Below are 24079 nucleotides of genomic sequence, written 5' to 3'. Positions count from 1 at the left end.
GGCTGTGTTGGTCAGCACGCTGCAGGTCCTGAGCCCTGAGCAGAAGCAGCTCACTGCCAGTGGACAGGGACCAGATACCCGCTCCCCCTGGGTTCTGGGGAGCAAGTCACTGAACCTCCTTGGTCAGAGGTTCTGGTGTCTATGAAGTGGTGGAAGGGTGTTGGGGTCAGAACCCTTCCTTCCAGCTCTGCTACTTCAGGATCCTGAGATGGTTGGATAGGAAGATAGGAGCCAACCGGAAACACATCTGTCTAGAAGCCTGGAGAGGCCTGGGGCCCAGAGAGGAAAGACTGCCTCTCTGAGGTCCAAAAAGGACTAAAGGCAACAAATAAGTCTCTTCTAGAAAGCCAGGGTAAATGTTTAATAGCCAACTCCCTGGGTGGAAAGTCCTTAATCTATACCACTTGGTAGTTATGAACAGTTCTACCATGGCCAATTTTCCAGTTTCAAGCTAGCACTGTGTGTAAGTGGCTCACAAAGTTCCTGAAGATGGAACAGTCTGGCTTCACAGTACCACTTGGCTCCAGTGCAGCCCTGGGAAGTGAAATGACCTTACAATAGGAGGATCAGATGACACCCACAGCTCAGGGGGCAAATAGAGCAGCCAGTGACGGGCAGGACTCGGATCCTTAGACTAGGGAGCATTAGATGGGGTTAGGGCAGGGGCCAGGTGGGCAAGAGGGATCATCACGAAATGCAGGTGGAATCCCAGAGCCGGGGATTTAGCTCAGTGGTTCTGCCCCCTACCTCAAGAGCACAAGGTCCTGAGTTCGATCCCCAGTACCAAAAAAGAAAAAGAAAAAAAGAAAAGCAGGTGGGAAATGCCAGGAGCCCACTGTAAGGTGAAATGCTCCCCCAGCTCCTTATAAAATCACTTTTCTTCTTCTTCTTCTTCTTCTTCTTCTTCTTCTTCTTCTTCTTCTTTGGTACCGGGGATTGAACTCAGGACCTTGCACTTGCACAGCAGGCAGTGAAACCACTGAGCTAAATCCCTGCCCCCTCATTTTTCTTCTGTATGAAGAAAACTCTGAGTATGAACAATCTGTAGGGCCACACACTGCACATGGATGGCTTGCTCACTCAGACTGGCAAGGTGTTTGGGGTTTAGTGAACTCTTCCGTCTCTCCCTTGCTCTGTTGGTTCAGCCCCAGGCTAACTGGCTTTTCCTTCAATTTCATTTCTTGCTACTCGAGCCCCAACCACCAGTGAAGGGAGACAGAATGAACAGGTGCCAAGTTCCCAAATAAGGAAGGCGTTTCCTTTATACACACTGCCCTTGGGCCTGCCCCGGGAGGAGACCTGATTCAGAGAGGTCCCCAGCCATGCCAGAGCGATCGGTGTAATGCAGAGGCACATCTGGAACTGGGTCTTCTGGCTCCGAAAGTCAGGCGCTCTCCACAGACCACCAGAGCCTGACTGGAGGTGAGGGGGCTCAGCACACCAAGCCCAGCCCGCAGTCCCTGGTCAAGGCTGCCCCCTCAGAGCCACATCTTTTCCTACCTGGTAACTTCTAGAATTTCCTTTTACTGGTCTTGCCCTTTTCTGACTACCTAGACTTAAAACCTCAAAAGTCAGCACTGAAACCCTATCTGATTTCCGAAATTACCTTTACTTCAGACTAGAACTAATTTTCTAACCACTTATCACATATATTCCTGAGTCAGAAGCCCCAAGAAAGTACTCAGGAAGAGACCTCAGGGAACCCTGGGGGATGTAACTTCAACCCCCGACAAAGCCCCTGCAATGCTGCCTGTGAGGAGCTCAACTAGGGGAACTGGGAATCTCTGCCTTGAGTACAGGGCCATCAGCTCCTAGTCAAGAGGCCAAATCCGGTCTGCAAAAGTCAGGATTTTTCCTTCTGAGATAGGCTGCTTCTCCAGCTTCCCCATGCGGAATATGAACCACCAGCCCCAGGCCTGAGACAAGGACTCAATTCTATCAGCCATTTCTGGGCCCAAACTCAGCTAAATCTACACTTGGACATTCCTTGGCTTCTTCTCAATTTGGCCAAATTGTAAATAAATTCATTTTTCCATTTTCATGAGCTGTTTTCATACTTGGCTGCAAGCAGGCAAATGAACCCATAACTCAGAAAGCTGGGCCTGACCAGCACCAAGCATGGGTCACCTTGGGCTGAGGCTTTTCTGGATGTGGAGAGGTGCAGATGCTGAGGACCGAAGCCCAGGACCTCACACATGCTGGGCAAGCCCTGCTCCCGAAACCCCTGCCCCCGACACCCCTGCCCCTAGGGCCAAGCCTTTAACACCTGCTGGGATCTGGCAGAGAAGACCTCCAGATGCATCAGACAGAAATCTGGAAAAGAAGTGAAGATGACAACCTCCTACATAAAGCTAGAACTCTTACAAGAAATCTAGAAAAATCTGCTCACCAAAGCAGAGCCTCCACAAAGATGTTTGCCTGTCTGCCTTCTGGGAAATGAAAACTACACAGTATTACAGGGGGCTCGGACTGTAGCTCAAGGGTGGAACACTTACCTAGCAGGCATGAGGTCTCAGCTCCATAAAAATAAATAAATATCAAATAAAATATTACTGAAAAAGATTATAGAAAATATAAATAAACAGAAACACATCCCGCGTTAACAGACTAGAAAATTTAATATTGTTAAGCTGGGGGTGGTTGTGCACATCTATATTCCCAGCACTTGGGAGCCTGAGGCAGGAGGATTGCCGGGGGTTTGAGGCCAGCCTGAGATATTTAGTGAGATCCTATTTCAAGAAAAAAAGGAAAAGAAAATTTAATATTGTTAAAGTATTGATGCTACCCCAAATTATTTACAGATTCAATCCAACCCCTAATAAAATCTCAATGACATTTTTGCAGAAATAAAAAAATAAAAAACCACCCCAAATTTGCATGGAATCTCAAGGGACTCCAAAAAGCCAAAACAATCTTGAAAAAGATATGCTGCAAGATACTATATATACTTTCTCATGTCAAACTTTACTACACAACTATAGAAATCAAAACTGTGTGGTAATGGCAAAGAGACAGATCTATAGGCCAGTAGAATAGAACAGAGAGCCCAGAAATAAACTTTCAGACAAACATGATCAAGTAACTGTGAGCCAAGTGTGGTGGTACACACTTAAAATCCCAGCTACTCAGGAGGCTGAGACAGGAAGACCACATGCTCTAGACCAGCTTGGGGAACTCAGAAAGAGTTTACCTATACAAGACCTAAACTATAAAACCCTTAGAAGAAAACAAAGAGCAATAGCTTCATGAGCCTGGGCTCAGCAATTAGTTCTCAGATATGACACCAATGGTACAGGAAAAAAGAAGAAGAAGGAGGAGGAGGAGGAGAAGAGGAAGAGGAAGAAGAAGAAGAAGAAGAAGAAGAAGAAGAAGAAGAAGAAGAAGAAGAAGAAGAAGAAGAAGAAGAAGAAGAAGAAGAAGAAGAAGAAGAAGAACAAGAAGAAGAAGAAGAAGAAGAAGAAGAAGAAGAAGAAGAAGAAGAAGAAGAAGAAGAAGAAGAACAAGAAGAAGAAGAAGAAGAAGAGGAGGAGGAGGAGGAGGAGGAGGAGGAGGAAGGGGAAGGGGAAGGGGAAGGGGAAGAGGAAGAAGAAGAAGAACAAGAAGAAGAACAAGAAGAAGAACAAGAAGAAGAACAAGAAGAACAAGAAGAACAAGAAGAACAAGAAGAACAAGAAGAACAAGAAGAAGAGGAGGAATTGGACTTCATAAAAATTTTAACATTTTGTGCATCAAAAGATAACATAGGGCCAGGGATTTAGCTCAGTGGTTCTGCCGCCTGCCTCCTAAGCACAAAGTCCCAAGTTTGATCCTCAGTGCCAAAAAAAAAAAAAAAGATAATATAAAAAGAGTGAAAAAAGGCAATTCATAGAATGGGAGAAAATAGTTGCAAATCACATGTCCGATAAGGAATTAATACAATACATAGAGAGCTCCCAAACTCAATAGTGTAAAACAGACTGATTCAAAACATGAGCAAAAGACTTGGACATTTCTGCAAAGATGACACAAATGGCTCTTTAGCACGATGCCACTAATCATTAGGGAAGTAAAAATTGAAACTACAGTAAGAAACAATTTCACACACCCTTACCTCACATCACCTTAGGACGATTACTACCAAAATAACAAGTTTTGGTAAGTGAAACTTATGCACTGTTGGTGGGAATGTGAAACAGTGTAGACAGTGAAAGACAGTATGGTGGTTCCTCAAAAAATTAAAAACAACTGGAAACATCTATAATCCCAGCACTCTGTAGCCTGGGGCAGGAGAATCACCACAAGTTCAAGGCCAGTCTGAGCTACAGGGAGTTCAAGACCAGGCTGAACTATGTAGCAAGACCCTGTCTCAGAAAAAAAAAAAAGAAAAGAAAAAAATTAAAACTAGAACTACGATACAATACAGCAATAGCTGAAATACAGCGGGAACCCAAGTATCCACTCACAGATGAATAGATAAGGAAACCGTGATCATACATACAGTGGAATATCACCTGGTCTTCAAAGGAAGGACATTCTGACACACACACGTGGAGGAACCTTGAGGACATGCTCAGTGAAGTCCACTGTCACAAGAAGGCAAATACCATAGAATTCCACTCACATGAGATACTTAGAGCAGTAAAACTCACAGAGAAAAGTTAAATGGTTGTTGCCAGGGTATGAGGAAAGGGAAAAATGGGGAGTAATTGTTTAATAGTATAGATTTTTTGTTTATTTTTGAGGCTGGGCCTCCGCACCACGTTGCCCCGGCTGGCCTTGAACTCCTGGATTCAAGCAATCCTCTCTCACCTCAGCCTCTAAACCCAGCTTCAGAGTCTTGATTTTATAAGACAAAGTTATGGAGATGGGTGAGACAGTGTTTGCACAACCTCATTTGTGCATTTGATACCACTGAAGTGGATGATTAAAAATGGTTCCAATGATAAGTTTCACACTATATCATTTTATTTTTGTTCTGTTTTGTTTTACGATAAGGTCTCCCTCTGTAGCCTCCAACTTGTGATCCTATACTTGTGTATTTTATCACAAGTTTTCAAAATTAAAGAAAAAGGAAAATTCTGCCATACCTAGCAGCATTCTGTTCATAGTTGGTGTTGGGGAAATTAAAGCAAGTCTTGTGCCCAAATTGTGGGCTGAATATAGGTAAAGGAGACACAGGCAAGAACAAGAATTCAGCTCCCAGAAGAATCAGAACTCGAGGTGGACATGGGAACACAGCCCACTGGAAGCGGTGTCAGGGGATAGCCCCACCTCTCACCCTGCCGAGGACCTGTCCTTAATGGAAATCCAGGAGATACTGAGGTCTCAATATCAAGCAGCAGAGTGACCTCAGGTAATGTCACATGTAGGCCATAGTTACTGGCCCAGATTGAGGGTTTGCTCAGGACCTCTCAAGAGTAATGAAAGTCCAGCCAGGCGTGGTAGCTCACTCCTATAATCCCAGCCTTAGAGAGGCTGAGGCAGGAGAGTCACTGAGAGTTCGAGGCCAGCCTGGGCTGTATAGTAAGTTCAACACCAGACTAAACTATATGGTGAGATCTTGTCTCAAAAGACAAGACCAAAAGACAAAAGTGACAAAAGTCCTCAAAAGAGAAGGGTGTCTGGGGCTCATAGAACATGCTTAAGTAAATGCAAAGGGAATTGAAATTATCCCATGCATATTACCAGACCATAGTGCAATGAATTTGGAAATCAATGGCAAAAGAAACCACAAGAACTTCATAACACATGGAAATTAAATAACACCCTCCTGAACAACCAATGGGTCACAGGTGAAATTAAAGAAGAAATTAGACAGTTTCTACATTTAAATGATAATGCCAGAATTTATTGAACTCAATGACAATGAAAGCAGACCTACAAGGAAAATTTATAGTGGTGAACTCCCACATCAGAAAAATAGAGCAAGTTCAAATAACCTAACGCTGAACTGCTTCTAGCAAAAGAGCAAGTCAAGCCCAAAAGTTGTACAAGGGAAGAAATTATAAAGATCAGAGCAGAAATTAATGCAATGGAGACTAAGAAAACAATGCAAAAACCAACGAATCCAAGAGTTGGGTCTTTGAAAGATTAAATAAAATTGACAAACCCTTAGCCAACCTTATCAAAAAAGGAAAGAAAAGGCTCAAATCCATGCAATTACAGATGAAAAGGGTGAAGTCACAACAGACCCAGCAGAAATCCAGAAGATCATCAATACCTGTTTGGAAAATCTGTACTCTAATAAGATGGAAAACACAGAAGAAATGGACAGATTCCTGGATACATATGAATTACCGAAGCTGGATCAAGAAGATATAAAAGTTCTAAATAAACCAATATCAGTCAATGAAATTGAAGATGTCATTAGAAACTTACCAACAAAGAAAACCCAGGCCCTGGTGGATTCACTGCTGAATTCTACAAGACATTTAGAGAAGACCTAATACCGCTACTTCTCAAACTCTAATGAAATTGAAAGGGAAACAATACTCTCAAATTCATTCCTGGAAGCAAACATTGCCCTGATTCCAAAACCAGAGAAGAATCCAACCAAAAAGGAGAACTACAGGCCAATCAATCTCTTTAATGAACATAGATGCAAAAATCCTCAGTAAGATACTGGCAAACAGAATGCAGCAAATCATCAAGAAGATCATACACCATGACCAAGTGGGATTCATGTCAGGATACAGGGATGGTTCAACACATGCAAATCAATAATGTGATATCCTATACTAACAGAGCCAAGGACAAAAACCATATGATCATCTCAATAAATGCAGAAAAAGCATTCAACAAAATCCAACACGCATTCATGATAAAAACCCTACAGAAAATTGGAATAGAAGGTCTTTATCTCAACCTGATTAACTCTATCTATGAAAAACCAACAGTCAATATCCTACTAAATGCTCAAAAACTGAAAACTTTCACACTAAAATCAGGAACAAGACAAGGATGTCCACTGTCACCATTCTTATTCGATGTGGTTCTGGAAACATTAGCCAGAGCAATTAGACAGGAGAAAGAAAAGGAATAAGGATAGGAAAAGAAGAAGTTAAATTATCATTATTTGCACGTGACACGATACTCTACATAGAAGGCCCCAAAAACTCCACCAAAAGACCTTTAGATTTAATAACCAAATTCAGTAGCATAGCTGGATACAAAGTCAACACTCAAAAATCAACACCCTTCTGTACACAAATAACAAACTCACTGAAAGAAATTAGGGAAACAGGGCCAGGGGTTTAGCTCTGTGGTTCCACCGCCTGCCTCGCAAGCGCAAGGACCCGAGTTAGATCCCTGGTACCAAAAAAAAAAAAAAAAAAGAAATTAGAGAAACAACAACTTTCATAATAACACCCCCAAAACAGAGAAGGGCTTCGGGGGCTTCTGTGTGTGTCTTTGCAGATTCAAGAAAAGAGCAGCCTTTGTGGGGAAGACCATGCATCTACAGAGGCTGAGAAGGTAGTGGTAGATGACTATGAGGAAGATATCAGCAGGCTGCTCTCCTCAGGGCTGGGGACAAGAGGAAGGAACCATCCAGGGAGCTCGCCGGGGTGGGGCAGAGCTCACTGGCAGGTCATTCCATTCCCCCAGAGAGGAACCCAGTCCAGAAACCCACCTTTGCTCGTCTGGCCCAGGGCTGTCCAGGAGGAAGGCAGCCTGCCACAGTGCTAAGCAGCAGTCTGGGCCTTGCCCCACGGACGGTGGCCTGAGGTGTGCAGCAGTCCCTGGTCCAGGCACCGCCCGAGGCCCTCAGCTCTCTAGTCCCTCTGGCAAGTTTCTCCGCAGAGGTCCCCACCTCACCTCCTCTCCATTCCTCTCCGGTCTCCTCCCTTCCCACAGGCCCTGTTGCCGCCCCATCTCCCCTTCCCTGTCTTGAGGGTTAAAGCCAGCAGAGAAGTCTGGTTTGTTGTTGGGTTGTTTGGTTTTGCTTATCTGCATTGCAGTACTGGGGTTTAAACCCAGAGCTTTGCACTTGCTAGGCAAGCACTGTACCACTGAGCTACATCCCCAACCCTTTTTCTTTTTTAGTTTGAGATGGGCTCCACTAAACTGCCTAGGCTGGCCTCAAGCCTAGACACTCCTGTCCATTTCCCGAGTAGCTGGGATTACAGTTGTGCACCACAAGGCCTGGCTAGCAGTGAGGACATTCACCCGAACATAGGAATGGGGTGAGACTGTCAGTCACGCAAAGCCCTCGGGTCCTGAGGTTACCAGGCTCCGTGGGGGGACCTTGCAGGATGTCCCGCCTGAGAATGAGAAACATGACTCCCCACAACTATCCACATCGCAGCTGTCACGACTTGTTTTCAGATGGCCCCCCAAAACTTCATGCAGATGAGGGGGGCTTTCTTTTTCAGAGGTGGCTGAATCTGGAATGTGTGATGCTGGGATTAAGGGCGTGATTACTAAACCACTACATGTGGTTTAGTGAATGACTGGTTTGGCCCCACCCTAATCCCAGTAGCCTGGATGGGATAAAAGGGGCAGAAAGATGCTCTTAAGGTCCCTTGTTGCTTTTGCTGTCTTCTGCCACCATGAACTGTTGTCCCCTGCCATGTGCCACCCCGCCTTGGAGCCAGCCAATTACGGACTAAAACCTCTATGAACTGTGAGCTAAATAAACCCCTTCACCTTTAACTTTGGGTGACAGGTATTTTGTCTGAGCAATGAGAGAAAAGTAACTAATGCAGAAATTTGGTACCAGAGAAGTGGGGTCTTTGCTGTGACATTACCTGGCCATGTGGCTCAAGAGCCTTGTGACTGGCTTGTGGGCAAGGGAAGAGTTAGGAAAGGGTCGGAGATGTCGGCTACAGAAGCAGAGCTGGAACGCCTTAGGCTGTTCTGCAGGGGAGATTCTGGGCGGAGCTCAGAAGACCAGAAAGCCCTTAAAGACCAGACTCGGGAGGTTTCTGCTGGGAAGAAGAATGCATTGGCTGCTGGACCCCAGATGATGTGTGTTATGGCTTGGCAGGAAATTTGTCTGCATTTTGTTTGTGTCCAGAGACTTACCTGAGACTGAGATTAAGGGCAGTGGACTAATTAATCTCACAGAAGGAATTTCAAGGCAGGCTAATGTTGAGGCCATGGCATGGCTGCTGTTGGGGGCTTTTAGTCAGATCTGTGTTGAGAATCAAGAGCTAAGAGCCCAGCAGAATGGTTTAAAATGTTTTGAGTTTGGTCAGAAAGGAAGCTCCAGTAAAGTAGCCACCTGCAAAGATAGAGCAGAGGAGAGCTTGATTCCTGAGAAGGAATAAGAGTAAGAAAGATGACCTGAGGGCATCACAAGAAGCAACAGGACTCCACCTTTTGCAGCCTCAAAATTGCAAAAGTGAAAGACTTTACTTTGAGAAGAGACCCCTGGTGCACCATGTTCCAGAATGGCAGCAGCCTAGAGAATTTGTTCCTCAGAATTGGGTTCAGAGTGCTCAGTGATTGCACTCAACCCCTTCCAGCTGGCAGCAGACCTGGGCATCATCCACGTGGCACTGGTCTTAGGCACACACAGAATGGAAGAGCTGTGGGGTCAGGAAGGCATCACCCAGATTTCAGGAGGCCTGGGAGGCCAGGCAGTGCCCCTGAGAGGGCAGTGTGTGAAGCTGTGAGTGTGAAGCCGAAGGTGCAGTGGAGACTCCAGAAGGTTGGAAAAGCCAGGAACATGGATAGTATGAGGAAAATTGCAAGGAGGGAGCAGAGCCGGCCCAAGAGAGGGAGTAACCAAGGGAGTTACCACCACCAGAAGTGCCCAAGGGCAGAGCCACCCAAGCCCTTTGGAGTTCACAACTTGCCACAGATTGCCAGGGATGCTGGAAATGGAACTGTGGGATTTAATGTTTGCCCTGCTGGATTTTGAACTTGCTTTGGTCCCATTCCTTTGTATCCCCGCTTGTAACTTTAGGAATGGAAATGTCTGTCTTGTGCTATTGAATGTTGGAAGCGTTTAACTTTCTTTTCATTTATACAGGGCCTCACAACTGAAAATTTGCCTTAAATCTCAGAGGAGACTTTGGACTTGGACTTTTCAGCAATGCTGAAACCGTTAGGTCTTTGGTAGCTCTTGGAGATGGGCTAAATGCTTTCTTGTATAAAGGGGTGTGCACAAGTCTTGGGGGGCCAGGGGTGGAATGTTATGGCTGTGTTTAGGTGTCCCCCAAAGCCTCGTGCTTTCTCAGAAGTGGCTGAGTCTAGAGTGTGTGCCTGATTCCTGGTGGAGCAAGGCTGAGGGCACTAAGATTAAGGGTCTGAGTGCTGCCCACTCTAAGTAGTCTGAATAAGATAAAAGGGGTAGAAAGACGCTGGTAAGGTCCCTTGTTGCTTTTGCTGTCTTCCACCGCCATGAACTGCTGCCCTTCTGCCATGTGCCACCCCGCCTTGGAGCCAGCCGACTGTGGACAGAAACCTCTGCACACTGTGAGCTAAATAAACCTTTCCTCCTTTAACTTTGGGTGCTGGGTATTTTGTCTCAGCAACCAGAAAAGTAACTAAGACAGTGACCACATGTGGCTTCTCGCTTCAGTAGAGCCCCCTGAGGAGCTGTAGAGGGGCTGAGGATGGAAAAAATGAAGAGAAAGGAAGCTGAAGAGTGAGATAGAACAGATATGACAGATCTACCAGGTGCGACCACAAGACTGTGACATTTCATGAGTAGCGTGGAAAAACTGCAAAACCCCAAATGAACAGGGCCCAGGACAAGCAAGCCATTCCCTGTCGGGCATGGGAGATCACAAGAGTGTGGAGGGCACACCTGGCCCTCGTGTCCCAGAACAGAGTCCAATGTCCCATGTCAGATTCCCAGGAGAATGGGGGAAACTAGAGAGCATGACCCACACAGAAACTCACCCCAGGGCCTAAGGCACAGGGGAGACGATCCTATGACAACCCAGGCAGAGCAGGCAGGGGAGGGTGAGGTGGCACTGGGTGAGACAGGTGAGCAGGCTCTGGTGGGCAGTAGGCAGTGCGTGTATTGTAGGCACGAAGACCAGAGGTCACACACGATGTCCTACCCCAGTGTGACAGGAAGAGTTACAGGCCCGAGTCCCTGGTCTTGGATTCTGAACAATGCTGCAGCGAGCACTCTTGGCCATAAAAGCAGACCCCGACTGATGCAAAGCCAGTTATGCCCTGATGCGTCCCTCGAAGCGTGTCTGATAGCTGTGCGGCGGAAGTCCTGCTGGACCAGGAGCTCCCGTGGGGATTCTGGCTTCCAAAATTTCTCCAACCGCAAGATTTTGGAAGAAAAGTCTGGGTCTCCAGGCCAGCTCCCCTTCTTCTTAAAACTGCTCATCTCTGAAAGAAGGGGTGCAGTGGGGGAGAGAGGAGACAGGCAGATTACCAGTAGCCTGGACAGGGAGCCACATGGGGCTCTGGGTGTCCAAGTCTGCAAGTAAGAGAGGTGGGTGACTACGTGGTGGGGTATCTTTGAAGAACAGCGAGTCTCGGTTTGCCCTTTAACACCCTCCTCCCCACTATGCGGAAAAGGGAAGGAGGTGGAGGATGCTGCTGTGAGAAAAAAGAGGCCACACAGAGCCCCGCCCACCACCCAGGTCCAGCTTGCCGCTGACGCAGGGCAGCTGCCCAGGAAAGGCAAAGAGGTGCCAGAGCCCAGTGCCCGGTGGCCGACAGGCAGGCGCAGCGCCCTGGGCAGCATGGCCTGGCCACCCCCTGGCTGGCTCTTCGTGCTGGGGGCCCTGGCTGTGCTCTCGGCCACCCCGGCCCCCGGGAGCTGTCCAGAGAGGCTGTACCGCTCTCCGGAGAGGCTGTGCTGCCAGATGTGCAGGCCAGGTAAGGAGGGATGTGCAGGGCCTGGTGCTGGGGCCAGAGGACCACGGAGGCACAACAGGCATCCTGCAGCAGCCCCCAGGCCTAACCCGGCCCTCTGCTCGCAGGGACGTTCCTAGTGAAGGACTGTGACCAGGACCTGGCGGCTTCTCAGTGTGACCCGTGTAAACCAGGCCTTTCCTTCGCTCCAGACTACCACAGCCGGCGCCACTGCGAGAGCTGTCGCTACTGCCACTGGGGTGAGACGGCGAGGCTGTGCAGGCAGCGACCCCGAGAGAGTGCGCAGGGTGGAGAAGCAGGGGAGGGAGGTCAGTCCTGGGAAGTGGGGTGCCAGGGTAAGGCAGGTGTTGATGTGGGGTTATCTGTTATTTCAGGGGAGGCCATAAGCAGGCTTGAGGGGCCAGTGAGGAGGGGCCAAGGAATAGGATCGAGACAATAGAAAGAGAGACATGGCTGGGTGTGGTAGGTCATGCCTGTCATCCTAGCTATTCAGGAGGCTGAGGCAGGAGGGTCACCTAAGCCCAGGAGTTCAAGGCCAGTCTGAGAAATACAAGGAGACCTTGTCTCTGGAAGAAAAAAAAAGGATAAACAAAGAGGGAACCAACCCTGAGACCCCATATTTTCAACAAATAACCAATTCCCAACCCATAAAACACTGTGTTCACAGACTGCATGTTTATCTGTAAGCCGGCTATGTAACAGTAGCAATACATTTTTCTAAGCAAATAATAATAGAAGCCAGGAGGCAATGACCTCCTTTGCACAAGAACCTTTGGGTGGGGGGATGAGTACGTATATGGCCAGTGTTTTTTTCTCATTTTGTAACTTCATCTCCTTTAAAATTAAGAGTCACAGTATCTGTAGCTGTGCTTATGAACTCTATTGCTATTGCTCCATCTTAGCTAGAAATTCAGAAACTGTCAGAGCACACCCCACAAGAGCAGGCTTCAAAGTGGCCCCTTTGAACAAACAGTGCTCTCCAGCAACACACGTCTGAGAACCCCTTCCTAGCCACTACTAATACTTAGCGCACCCTGAGACTGTTCTCACGAGGTCTTTTTCTACTGTTTTCTTTCAAAAAGAAAAGTTTTGTGGTTGCAAATCAAAGAGCTACATCTTGTAGCTCAGTGGAAAAGTGTGTACTTAGCACACACGAGGTCTTGTTCCCAGCCACACACACACACACACACACACACACACACACACACACACACACAGGCAACATCTGTAATATGCGAGAAATAGTTCTCAAAAGCATTGGGCTCTGGCTGTTGGCAGAAGCTTTTCCCTCACTGACCTTGCCTCTGCAGGGCTTTTCGATCACAGCCTCCTCCCCACTCACGGAGGCCCCGCCAGAGGTCCTTTCCCTCCTCACATACCGAGCCAGGCTGGCCCCTGCCCTAACCCCAGACCTCTGATCCACGCACGGGTCTCCTCTGGGAGACTCAGCCTTCGATCAAGGTGCTCAGGCAGCACCTACTAGGGAAGGCTCCCAGGACCACACCTGGCCCTCTGTCTCTCCAGTCTTTAAGAGGAGGAAGTGCCCAAACTGAGCTGGCTTTTGTGCTCAGGTGAGACACGCTGAATGCACACTCACCTGCAGGCAGGGGCACTTTGTTCTCAACCCCTCCCTTCCCCTCTTAGCAGAACCTCATGAGCCCCCCAGCCTTCCACTGTCCCCCTCATGTCCCCAGGGTCTCCTGTCTTCCCTGGTCCTTTCCAGGCTGGCTCGAGTTCCTGGTCAGCCACAAAGAAACTAAGTTCAGGTCGAAAGCCACAGGGAGAGGCCACAGGGGTAAGGACGCAGGTGCCTTGTCTCTGCCCCATCCGACAAAAGGGGCTCCCAGGACACCAGGGTCTCAGTGAGTGTGCAGCAGAGGCTCCTGCAAGCCCGGCCCACATCCAGGTGTCACTGTCCACCTCCCAGTCCCCCTCCTTGCAGCCCCAACACCTGCCAGCCTGGCCCAGAGCCCCTCTCCACTGGAGGAATTTCATATTTTAAAGGCAGAGAGTGTCTGTCAGCAGTAACTCTCCAGGGAAGTCAGCAACCTGTCAGGATCTCGCATCGAGTTCCTGTCAGCTGAAAGCAGGAAGGAAACTCCACACGGGGAGGAGCTCCTACCACAGCTGGGACGAACTCGCTGCAATTCCAGTCACCCATGCAGACAAACCGCACAAAGGCTCAGGAAAAGCAGCCAGAGAGAAATGGTCCATAGTGCACTGTCCCATCCCACACAATCGGTCTGTGGTGTTAGAAGTCAGGCGTGGCCACTCCCTGGGGCTGGGACACCTGTGAGTCTAATATGACCTCAAGCTTCCACTTAGGATACTGTACCTCTATGCATACATATTGCACTTCAGTAGAAGCTAATAACGTATCCTTGAGTAATGAAACTAAATGATGTAAGCTCTTTCTGCTTTGCAGTTTCCATTTCTGAGCCTAAGAATTTTCTGAAATGGCCAACTTTTTTTTCTTTTTTTTTTTCCTTTTTTGAGACAGGGTCTCACTACGTAGTCCAGGCTGGCTTTGAACTCACTCTGTAGTTCAGGCTGGCCTTGAACTCCTGGCGATCCTCCTGCCTCAGCCTCCCGAATGTTGGGATTACAGGCCTATGCCACCTCACCTGGCCAGCTTTCTTCTTTAATCACAGCTGTAATAATGGTGAAGGCCACAGGTGACCACGAGGGAGGGGCAGGTCCTCATGTGGGTGGGGTAAGGGAGAGGGAATGGAAAGGGTCCCCGAATGGGGCTGGGGGCTGAACACGTGGACCCGCAGGTGGCTGAGGCCCAGTGTCCTCTGCTCCCGGCCCTCCTCTTTGCCAGGCACTCCCACCCACAACTGCAGCATCACCGCCAACACCGAGTGTGCCTGCCCCACGGGCCACCAGTGCAGGGACTCAGAGTGCACGGAGTGTGACCCCCTCCCAGACCCTCCAGCTCCTCCACCTGTGGCCCCGGGCCCACCCCGTGCCCCCAGCCTGTCACCTCTGGCCGAGAGTAAGTTCCAGCCCACCCCGGGGTCCAGTCACAGAGTGGGGTGGCACCTCGGCCAGTACTCCCCACCCCACACCTGCCCGAGGTTCCTGGGGGCTCACTCGGTGTCTCCCCAGAGGTGCTGGAGGCCAGGACAGTCAGGGAGGTGCAGACTCCAGCTGACCTCAAGCAGAGGCCGGGCCCAGGTCTCCCCACCCCCTGGCCAAGTGAGTTTCGCCCTAATCCCTAGCCCAGGGAGAAAGCAAAGCCAGGCGGGATGCTTCTCCGAAGAGGGTGAGAGGAGGGACAGAGTCTGCTGATAAGGACAGCAGGTCCGTGGGTGCGGTGCGGGGCGCAGGGTAGCAGGACAGCGGGGTGAGACCCTCCGGGACCCCATGCGCCCCGCAGCCCCGAAGTCACTGTGCAGCGCAGACTGCGCCCGCGTCGTCACGATCTTCTCCGGAATGCTTTTTGTTTTCGCCCTGGGCGGAGCCCTATTCCTCCACCAACAGAGAGAATGCGGAGCAAGTAAGAGACAGAACCCAGGCCTCCCGTCCTGCCCTGCGCCTGCGCCAACCCCGCCACCTCAGCCCGCTGCCCACTGGGACCCCCGGAGCCTCCCCAGCCCGGCTCGCCGGCCCAGTTCCCGCTTTCCCATCCCTCCGGGCAGCCCTGTCACCTCAAGCCCATCGCCTCCCGCCTCAGGCGCCCTCTCCACATCACTCTTGCCCCGCAGACAGAGGCGCGGAGCCGGAGGAGCCCGTGGAGCCCTGTCCCTACAGCTGCCCGAGGGAGGAGGAGGGCCACACCGTCCCGGTCCAGGAGGACCACTGGAAGCCAGAACCGCCCTGCTAAGCCTGAACACCCACACTCAAGCCCTGGCCACCGGACAGCGAGATCCGGCCCATACAGTCCTCTCCTCCGGACCTTCGCTGGCACTTGCCGAAGTGCCTTTCCTAGACTGGCAGTGACAAGGACAGGAGCTCGGAGTGCGGCCCTGCTCTGCAGGAGGCCCCGGGCTTGGCTGTAAAACACTCTCTGGGTGAAAACCCCACGCGCTGTATCCGTCTCCAAAGACCTAAGACAACGTGGGCAAAATAAAAGTGCCAGCTGCCACCCCGCAGCCCGGGCTTCCTCTCTGCAGCTGCAGTCCCACGGGCAGCAGCTCCCGCCCAGGTGGGAGTGGGTGTGGCCCCTGGGCGCCCCCTCCCCATGGTTTACAGCCCCGCTTTCCTGGTGCAGACATGACTCAACTTAGGGGTGGAGGGGGTTGGGGTGGGGAGCAGGAGAACAGAGCAGACTCTGGCTTCGCCTAGAGGCACAGGCAGTCACAGGGACACCTGCTCAAGTGAAAGCGAAAGAGAGATCCAGAGAGGACTGAGAAGAAACCCAAGGCCAAGGAGGGGTGTTGGGAGAGCTCTCCAAGCTGGGTGGGAGGCAGGCGGGGAGAGCAGCCCCATGGGCGGAGCGTGGGGCTGGGGGCTGCTGCTGTGCTCGGCACTGTCCGGAGCGGCGGGAACCGGTGAGTGGAGTCGGAGGGCTGGCTGGGGAAGCCGGCTGGGGGCCCCGGTGGCCGCCCCTCCAGGGCCCCAGAAGGGCACGGGGCCAGGAACGCTCGGCTTTGGATGGCTTCCTAAGCCCACTAGGGGAAGGGCTCATGGTCAGCAAGCTCAAGAGCCAATGGTGGGGAGGCAGGCTGAGGACCCTGCAGGGAAAAGGGTAGAGGGCTCCTCTCCGAAAGGGCAGGGGAGCCAGTCCGGGGCGGGGCGCTGGCCTGGAGGGGACTCCCTAGCCTAGGAGATCTCGGGAAGGGGCCTGGGTGGGACTGGGAGGCCACACAGTGGCAGAGCAGAGCAGACTCGGTGGCATGCTGGGAAACCGGAAGATGGGTCACCGCCTAGCAATAGCAAGTGCCAGGCTCCTCTTGCTACATTAGTACCTGCTCACTTACTTGCTTTTGTTGGGAATCTCTTTGACTGAAAAAGCAGTCTTTCATTCATAACTGGAATAAGAGTAAGAGCATGAACCCTGGCAGGTCCAGGATTTTAAATAACTCACAGCAGCCGGGCATGGTGGCATAAGCCTGTAATCCCTGCTCTCAGGAGGCTGAGGTAGGAGGATCACTGTGAGTTGGAGGCCAGACTGGGCTACATAGTGTGTTCAAAGCCAGCCTGAACTGCATAGCAAGATCTTGTCTCGAAAAAAAAAATTTTTTTACAGCAAAGCCAGGCCATGGTGGAGCATGCCTATGATCCCAGGGCTGAGACAGGAGGACTGCTCCAAATTCAAGGCCAGCCTAAACTACATACCAAGACCCTGTCTCAAAAAACCCAAAAATTAAATAATAATAATAATAATTCACACTGGGGCCAGAGATATAGCTCAGTAATGCAGTGCCTACCTGGCAAGCACGAGGCCCTGAGTTCAATTCCCGGTACCAAAATAATACCGATAATGATAATAATTCACACCACCAAGTATTTGCCAAGCATAGCGAACCAGGAGGACGACAGAATGCAGGTAACAGAGGCACCAGGGCCCCAAGGACAGCTCAGTCTGCATCTGGGGCTCAGGGGGAGGCAGTGGGAAGTAACCTGAGTGAGGATGCTCAGCCCAGATGTCCTCTGCAGAGCCCCAGGCAGCAGAGCAGCAACGGCGGCCAGTGGATGTGATCTTAGACTGCTTTCTGGGCACAGAGGCCAGGCACCATGGGGCTTTTGCTGGCGATATGAACAGGGAGAAGGCCCTGCTGGTGCTGAGGCAGGTGCCGGTGCTGGACGACGGCTCCCTGGAAGGCTTCACTGACTTCCAAGCAGACATGGTGGCCCAGGATGACCCAACTGTCATCTTCGAGGCCTCAGGTAGGCGGTGTCCACCCTGTGTTCTTACCCATCTGGGCACCCTCCCCTGGGATGGCTCAGTCCCTGCTGTCCCTGCTCACACCCAGCCCGACCTCTGTGTACTCCTTCTCCCCAGTGGACCAGGTACAGATCCTGCAGGCCAAAGCCCTGCTCCATGCTGACTGCAGTGGAAAGGTGGTGACCTGTGAGATCTCCCGCTACGTCCTCCAGGCCAGAGCTGAGGCCATTGCCAAGCTGGCGGCCTGGTTCATGGCCACAGTGCAGGTATCTAGACAGGGCCCCGGCATCTCCATGGTGATGAGGACTCTCGAAGATGCAGGTGACAGGGCTGCCTGGGAGCCCATGCTGAACCTACCCCTGAGCCCCCAGGGGACTGTGAGGACCACAGGTGAGGACAAAAAAGCAAGCGGCAGAAAAGAAATGCTGTTTCTTTAAAGTAGCGAGAGGTTGAGGCCAATGCTTGTGGAGTTCATGCAGGTGGGAACGATGTCACCCAATTGAGAGTACTGGATTTACATCTGGACCAAGTGAGAACATATTTCTTGGATTGGATTGTCGATCTGCTTAAACACACCATGTACATTTTTTTTTTTTTTGGTACCAGGGATCGAACTCGGGTCCTTGCACTTGCGCAGCAGGTGGCAAAACCACTGAGCTAAATCCCCGGCCCCATGTCCATTTTTTTGAGAGACCGAGTCTACCTCCATCCACGTGGGTCAGCTCAGGGCACTGAGTCCAGAGAGAATTCCGGGAGACACTGACGTGAGGCAGGGTCTCGGCACAAAGGCAGCCTGTGTCACCTCCGAGGGGAGACAATTCCATTTCACCAGGACGCCATGACCCGTGGGACATGTGGGCTTTTCTACTCACATGGTCCCTTGCACCCTGGGCAAGCACCTATTTGTCCCAGAGAAAAGTGAGGCTAGTCTCGAGCCCCAAAACAATTACAGCAGAGCACAGGGACAGGGTACTGCTCATTATCTCCTGTTAGTGTCCTTGCCTCGGCAGCACACACACATTACCTCCTATTAATAAAGCCCAGCCCTGGCCCTCCTTTACTCAGATTGTAAAAGTCACACAAAATTAAGAACATGATGACAGGTTTCTCCAGGGCCCATCTAAACCAGTATTTTGCCAGACAAGTACACAGAAGATGAGGGGGCTGTATTCTATCCTTGGAAAGTCCTAGAACACTAACCTCTCTGAGGCCCAAACTAAATGCATCCTGCCACATCAAGAAAGAAAGATGCTAGCTGGACATGGAGGCATGTGCCTGTGATTCCAGCCCTGAGGCAGGGGGATCTTGAGTTTGAGGCCAACTTGGACTATGATTGTGAGTCCATGGCCAGCCCGACCCTGTCAAAGGGAGGGAGGGGGAGAGGGAAAGATACATCTGTTCAGGGTCTGCCGTAAGCCTGACATGGTTTGGTATTAACCCACTTCGGATTTTTCTAACCTATGAGAAACGTGAAAGAATGATATAATGTGTATGAAGACCCCTTTACCTAGATTCGCTAATTGTTACTACTCTGCCCTCCCCCTCTTTCCATTATGCAAATAGATGAGCCTCTCTCCTTGAGCTAAACTTCAGCTATCACAACGGTTCATCCCCAGCACTCTGTGCAATGGCCTGTTAGTTTCTAGTGAGGGACAAGGTTGTTCTCCTTCATAATCACAAAGCTAACCTCAGAAGCAAACCGAGGTGAGGGAGTGGTCTACTCATGGTGCAGCGTGTAAAGAATTTAAATTACAAAATCAGCTGTCAGGTGGCACATTATCCCCAGCACCCTGCTCTGGCAACCTGAACAGTGGCAGTGGTAAGGTGCCCTCCAGCCAGGGCCCCTGTTACCCCCTGCTCGGCCTCCACTCAGTACCCTGAGATATTTTTAAGTTGATATTATACTACTCTCAGGCCAGGGATTTAGCTCAGTGGTTCCACCGCCTGCCTCGCAAGCACAAAATCCCAAGTTCGATCCCTGGTACCAAAAAAAAATTTCTTTAAATACTACTCTCAAATATAAAGTCCAAATGCAAATTTCCCCAATTGTCCTAATTTTTTAATAGCTTTTTATTTTATATATATATATATATATATATATTTTTTTTTTTTTTTTTTTTTTTTTTTTTTTTTTGCGACAAGGTCTTTGTAGTTCAGGCTGGCCTCGAACTCTCAGCAATCCTCCTGCCTCTGCCTCCCGAGTGCTGGGATTACAGGTGTGAGCCACCACACCCTGCTTTTTCTTTTTTAAATCCAGGATTCAAACAGGGATCATGCATTGCATTTGGCTATCTTGTTGCTATTCTCCCTTCTACACCACTCTTCTATAGCACTGACTTGGGGGGGGGGGGCGTGGTCTAGGAATGGAGCCCAGGGCCTTCCCAGAGCTACATCCCCAAGCCTCCCTGCCTCCCCTTCCCTCCTTTCTTCCATCTTGCCTTCCTTCCTTCCTCTTCTTACTGGGAATTGAACACAGGCCCTTCACACTGAGCTACATTCCCAGCCCTTTTTAAATTTTGAGACAGGGCCTCTTGGTAATTCACTAGGTTGCCCCAGGCTGGGCTTGAACTTGTAATCCTCCCACCTCAGCCTCCCAGAGTGCTGGGGTTGGGGGCATGTGCCACCACACCTGGTTTGGCCTTGACATTGTTGAGGTCCAGGCTAGCTGTCCTGTAGAACATCCCACTACTTCGATTTGTCTGATTGTTTTCCTCATGGTTTGATTTAGGTCTAGCATGTCTGGGACAAATACCAACAGTGTGTGCTTTGTAAACTCTCATTGTAGTCTTCACAGTAGCCTTGCTGGAGCAGATGAGCTTGGCAACACTGAGGGCCATGTGACAGGCACAGAGCTAGTGAGCAGAACAGCCAGGGTTGCAGAACTTGGCAGCTGCACTGGCGGTGCCTCCGAGGGCCAGCATCACTAGCATGGATGAGAGTGGCTGGAGAGGAGACCCCAGTGTTGCCTATGTGTCGCCTGGTGAGTGGCCATCACTTTCACCAGACGACCTAAGGTGTGAGTGACGCAGTGCACCAGGCTGCTCTTCCAGGGCCCCATGTCTTGTGGTTTCCGTTGATGGGAAATGAGCTCAACTGACTTCACTGTCCAGGCCAGGGGGCAAGCTGGAGTAGCCCCATAGCCAGGAGTCAGGTGACCTCAGGAGGAAGCAGCCCACACGTCACCCCATTGTGTCCCCACAGTGGAGTTCCAGGTAACAGCGCAGACCCAATCCCTGAATTTCCTGCTGGGCTCCACAGCCTCCCTGGACTGTGGCTTCTCCATGGCACCAGGCCTGGAACTCGTCAGTGTGGAGTGGCGGCGCCAGCACAAGGGGAGCGGCCAGCTGATACACCACTGGAAGACAGGGCAGGGCCAGGCCAAGCGGGAAGGTGCCTCCCTGCCACCCGAGCAGCTACTCAAGGCCGGGGATGTCGCCCTCACCTTGCCTGGCCTCGGGGTGAAGGACGAGGGGACCTACATTTGCCAGATCACCACCTCTCTGTACCAGGCTCAGCAAATCATCCAGCTCAACATCCAAGGTGAGGCCAGGACTTGGGGGAACACGCCTACTGGAGTGTTTCCAGAAGGGGATACAAATGTGAGGGCGCTTCCTGAGAGGCCAACTGCACTCCCTCGGGTACTCGCCATCCCCACCCTGGGGGTACAGATGGCATCCGACGGGGGTCTCCTGGACCCCACGTCATTCCACCAGGAGCCATCCAGCCAGACTCTGCCGCCTGCCCCAAGCGAGGAGCGGCAGGGGACCAAGAAGGGGTGGAGGGAGCAGCTCTGACCAGGGGGAGTTCTTTACCTCTGACTCCCTTTAAAGCTGCTGGCTTGTAGTGATGGCAAGAAGCAAGTCAAGGGGCCAGAGTGAAGCTCTGGTGGAGCACTTGCCTAGCATGGTTGAGCCCCGAGGTTTCACCCCCAACACTGCCCAGAAAAAGAGGAAGAGGAAAGCCATTGCTAGGACGTTTCCAGAAACAGTGATTACAGCCAGCATTCAGGGGGCCCGTACACCCCCACCCCTTGGGACAACCCTGAGGAAAATGTGGCCTCCACACCCCTCACTCTCAAGGCTTCGGGCTCAGGCTCCCGTTGGCCCCAGGTGGATCCCTCAGGAATCTTACTCCCCGTTCTTTCCCCAGCTCCCCCCAAAGCACGGCTGAGCTCGGCAGACAGCGCCCAGCTGCCCACCCTCACCTGCGAGGTCACTGGCTATTACCCTCTGGACGTGGTGGTGACATGGATCCGAGAAGAAGGGAGCAGAGGCCCAGCCCGAGTCTCTGGTGCCACCTTCTCCAGCCTCAGGCAAAGCATGGCGGGCACCTACAGCTCCTCCTCCTCTGTGACCGCGGACCCCGGCCCAACAGGTGCCACTTACACCTGCCAGGTCACCCATGTCTCCCTGGAGAAGCCCCTTTCAGTCAGCACCAGGATTGTCCCAAGCGCAGGTACTGGGAGCATCCTCCCCTCTGCATCCCTGTGGGCTCATGGCTCTCCTGCCCCCAGCTGTGGCTGGGCTTGTGCTGCCACCACACGCTTTGTCCAGTCCCAGCTTCACATTTCTGCCCCGTCCCGTCTCTCCCAAGGCCACAGCCTCCACAGCCCCCAGGGGCCGGGCAATGTGCTGGGGGAGCTCAGAGCTGACCCTGCCACCAGGAGCTCAGTCCAGGGAGGCGGAGGAGGACAGGCCAGGTGCTGAGGGCAAGGGACACGCAAGATGGAAAGAACAGCACACAGAAAGGGCAACCTGTAAAACAGCTGAAAAAGAATTTAAGAAACTGTACATTGTTTAGTATGGCTAGAGCCAAAAGTACAGTGAGAAAAGGGAAGTGGCTTGAAACTGAAGAGGTAATTATATTTATTGAGCATTTACATGAACCCAGTACTGGAGTAAGCACTTATATGTTAAGTATAATCTCATGTGCTACAACTCTTTCTCTTATTTTTCAGTTTGGGTTTTCTTTGTTTTGTTTTTTTTGGTACCGAGGATCAAACTCAGGACCTTGCACTTTCAAGGCAGGCGGCAGTACCACTGAGCTAAATCCCTGGCCCCTTTCTCATTTTTTGAGACCAGATCTCACTATGCTGCTCAGCCTGGCTGTGAACTCCTGGGTTCAAGTGATCCCCCTCAACTCCCTTGCAGCAGGAACTCCGAGTATGCACCACTGTGCCCAGCACAACTCCCAGTGAGCTGGCACTTGCAGATGCTAAATAATGTGCCAGAGGGCCGGGGATTTAGCTCAGTGGTGCCACACTGCCTGCCCCACCAGGGCAAGGACCCAAGTTCTATCCCTGGTACCAAAATAATAATAATAATAATGTAGCCAAGGTCCCTACCAATAAATGAGAAAATGTGAAGAACAGGCAGTGTGATCCCCCTTGCAGGCTTAAACCTTGTAATCTCACTGAGCCTTCAGACTGGAATGTCACCCTGAAAGCCACTGGGCGCTGCTGAAAGGGACAGGGAAGGGACAGGGAAAGGACAGGAAATAGAGGATCTGCACCTCGAAAGGCAGACATCCAGGAACACAGGGCTTTATGACTGCATCTCCCCAGAGCTGGGGCTGTGCTTCAGCGTGCATCAGCTTGCCCCGGTTTAACTGTCAGTGCTGACAGGCCCCAGCCTCTCACAAGCAGCTTCTGAAATGCCGTGCTGGGGGAGGCAGAGGAGTCATCCACGCGTGAAGAGCACTACACACACACACACACACACACACACACACACACACACACCTGGCTCAGCACAGGTGATGACCCCTGCCCCTGCTGCTCCCCCTACAGAGTGGGAAACGGCCAACGGAGTCATCTTGGCCAGCTGCCCCTTCCTTCTCGCACTGCTACTCCTGGGGCTTCGGAGAAGGCAAGGTGAGCGCCAACCTGAGCTCTGGCTCCTGCCCCGACTGCAGATCCACCCACCCCGAGCAGCACTCCACCCCACCAGGAGTGCAGCCCCATACATCTATGTTCTGTCTCCTGCCACCCCACCTCAGATGGCCTCTCACTGTTGGGGTGACCCCAAGTGAATCCATCTTGTTCCGTTTTCTCTCAGCTTCTTCAACGAGGCTCATCAAGTCTCCAAGGCACTAGGAGTAGCCACGCTGCAGTCCCAGCACAGCCTTGTTCTCTGGCAGCACCGCTTGCACTGAGCCAGAGCTGGGAAAGGCCTTGGGGAGGGCCCAGGCCTGAGGGAGGGCCCGGCCCTGCCCGGCCTCAGCGGGCGCCACTTCCTCCACTGTGTGCCTTGGGCTGCTGGTCCAGGCAGAGGAGGGGAGGAGGTGAGGGGCGACAAGAAGCCAGATGTCTGGGTGCAGGTGGATGCCAAAGGGCCACATGTGAGGTGAGGTGGTGGGAAAAGAGAACAAAAGAAACGGGGACAAGGGGCTGGGGAGGGGACAGGGCTGCCCTCACGAACTGAACTCTGTCAAAATAAAAGGCCCGCGCAACCACCGAGCCAAAGCTTTCCCATTTTC

General features: G+C 51.3%; 2 protein-coding genes across 9 annotated transcripts; both read left to right on the top strand.

Moving 5' to 3' along the window:
* Positions 1-11517: 11517 nt before the first annotated feature.
* Cd27 (CD27 molecule) lies at positions 11518-15859 on the top strand. 2 transcript variants are annotated; one of them, XM_087213565.1, is made up of 6 exons: positions 11520-11772; positions 11877-12008; positions 14594-14767; positions 14881-14970; positions 15152-15271; positions 15480-15859. In XM_087213565.1, exons 1-6 carry the CDS (start codon positions 11637-11639, stop codon positions 15596-15598), a joined length of 771 nt encoding a protein of 256 aa, XP_087069691.1. In that variant the 5' UTR covers positions 11520-11636; the 3' UTR covers positions 15599-15859. The 2 variants fall into 2 exon arrangements, with proteins under 2 accessions (XP_087069692.1, XP_087069691.1); XM_087213566.1 differs by lacking the exon at positions 14881-14970 and having other exon boundaries at positions 11518-11772.
* On the top strand, positions 15787-24070 carry Tapbpl (TAP binding protein like). 7 transcript variants are annotated; one of them, XM_021248126.2, is made up of 7 exons: positions 16018-16265; positions 17374-17604; positions 17720-17992; positions 20804-21142; positions 21752-21976; positions 23391-23474; positions 23659-24070. In XM_021248126.2, the coding sequence occupies exons 1-7, from the start codon at positions 16202-16204 to the stop codon at positions 23694-23696; spliced, it is 1254 nt and encodes a 417-aa protein (XP_021103785.1). In that variant the 5' UTR covers positions 16018-16201; the 3' UTR covers positions 23697-24070. The 7 variants fall into 7 exon arrangements, with proteins under 7 accessions (XP_087069687.1, XP_087069685.1, XP_087069688.1 ...); XM_004869389.3 differs by having other exon boundaries at positions 16020-16265; positions 21752-22057; XM_087213561.1 differs by lacking the exon at positions 16018-16265 and adding an exon at positions 15787-15919 and having other exon boundaries at positions 21752-22057; positions 23391-24070.
* The last annotated feature ends 9 nt before the right edge of the window (positions 24071-24079 follow it).

The sequence above is a fragment of the Heterocephalus glaber genome, unplaced genomic scaffold (genome assembly GCF_053883595.1).
Source record: "Heterocephalus glaber isolate CG9 unplaced genomic scaffold, H.glaber_assembly_v1.0 deba00001444, whole genome shotgun sequence".
Taxonomy (NCBI): Eukaryota; Metazoa; Chordata; class Mammalia; order Rodentia; family Bathyergidae; genus Heterocephalus; species Heterocephalus glaber.
This window is presented reverse-complemented; position numbering and strand designations above follow the sequence as displayed.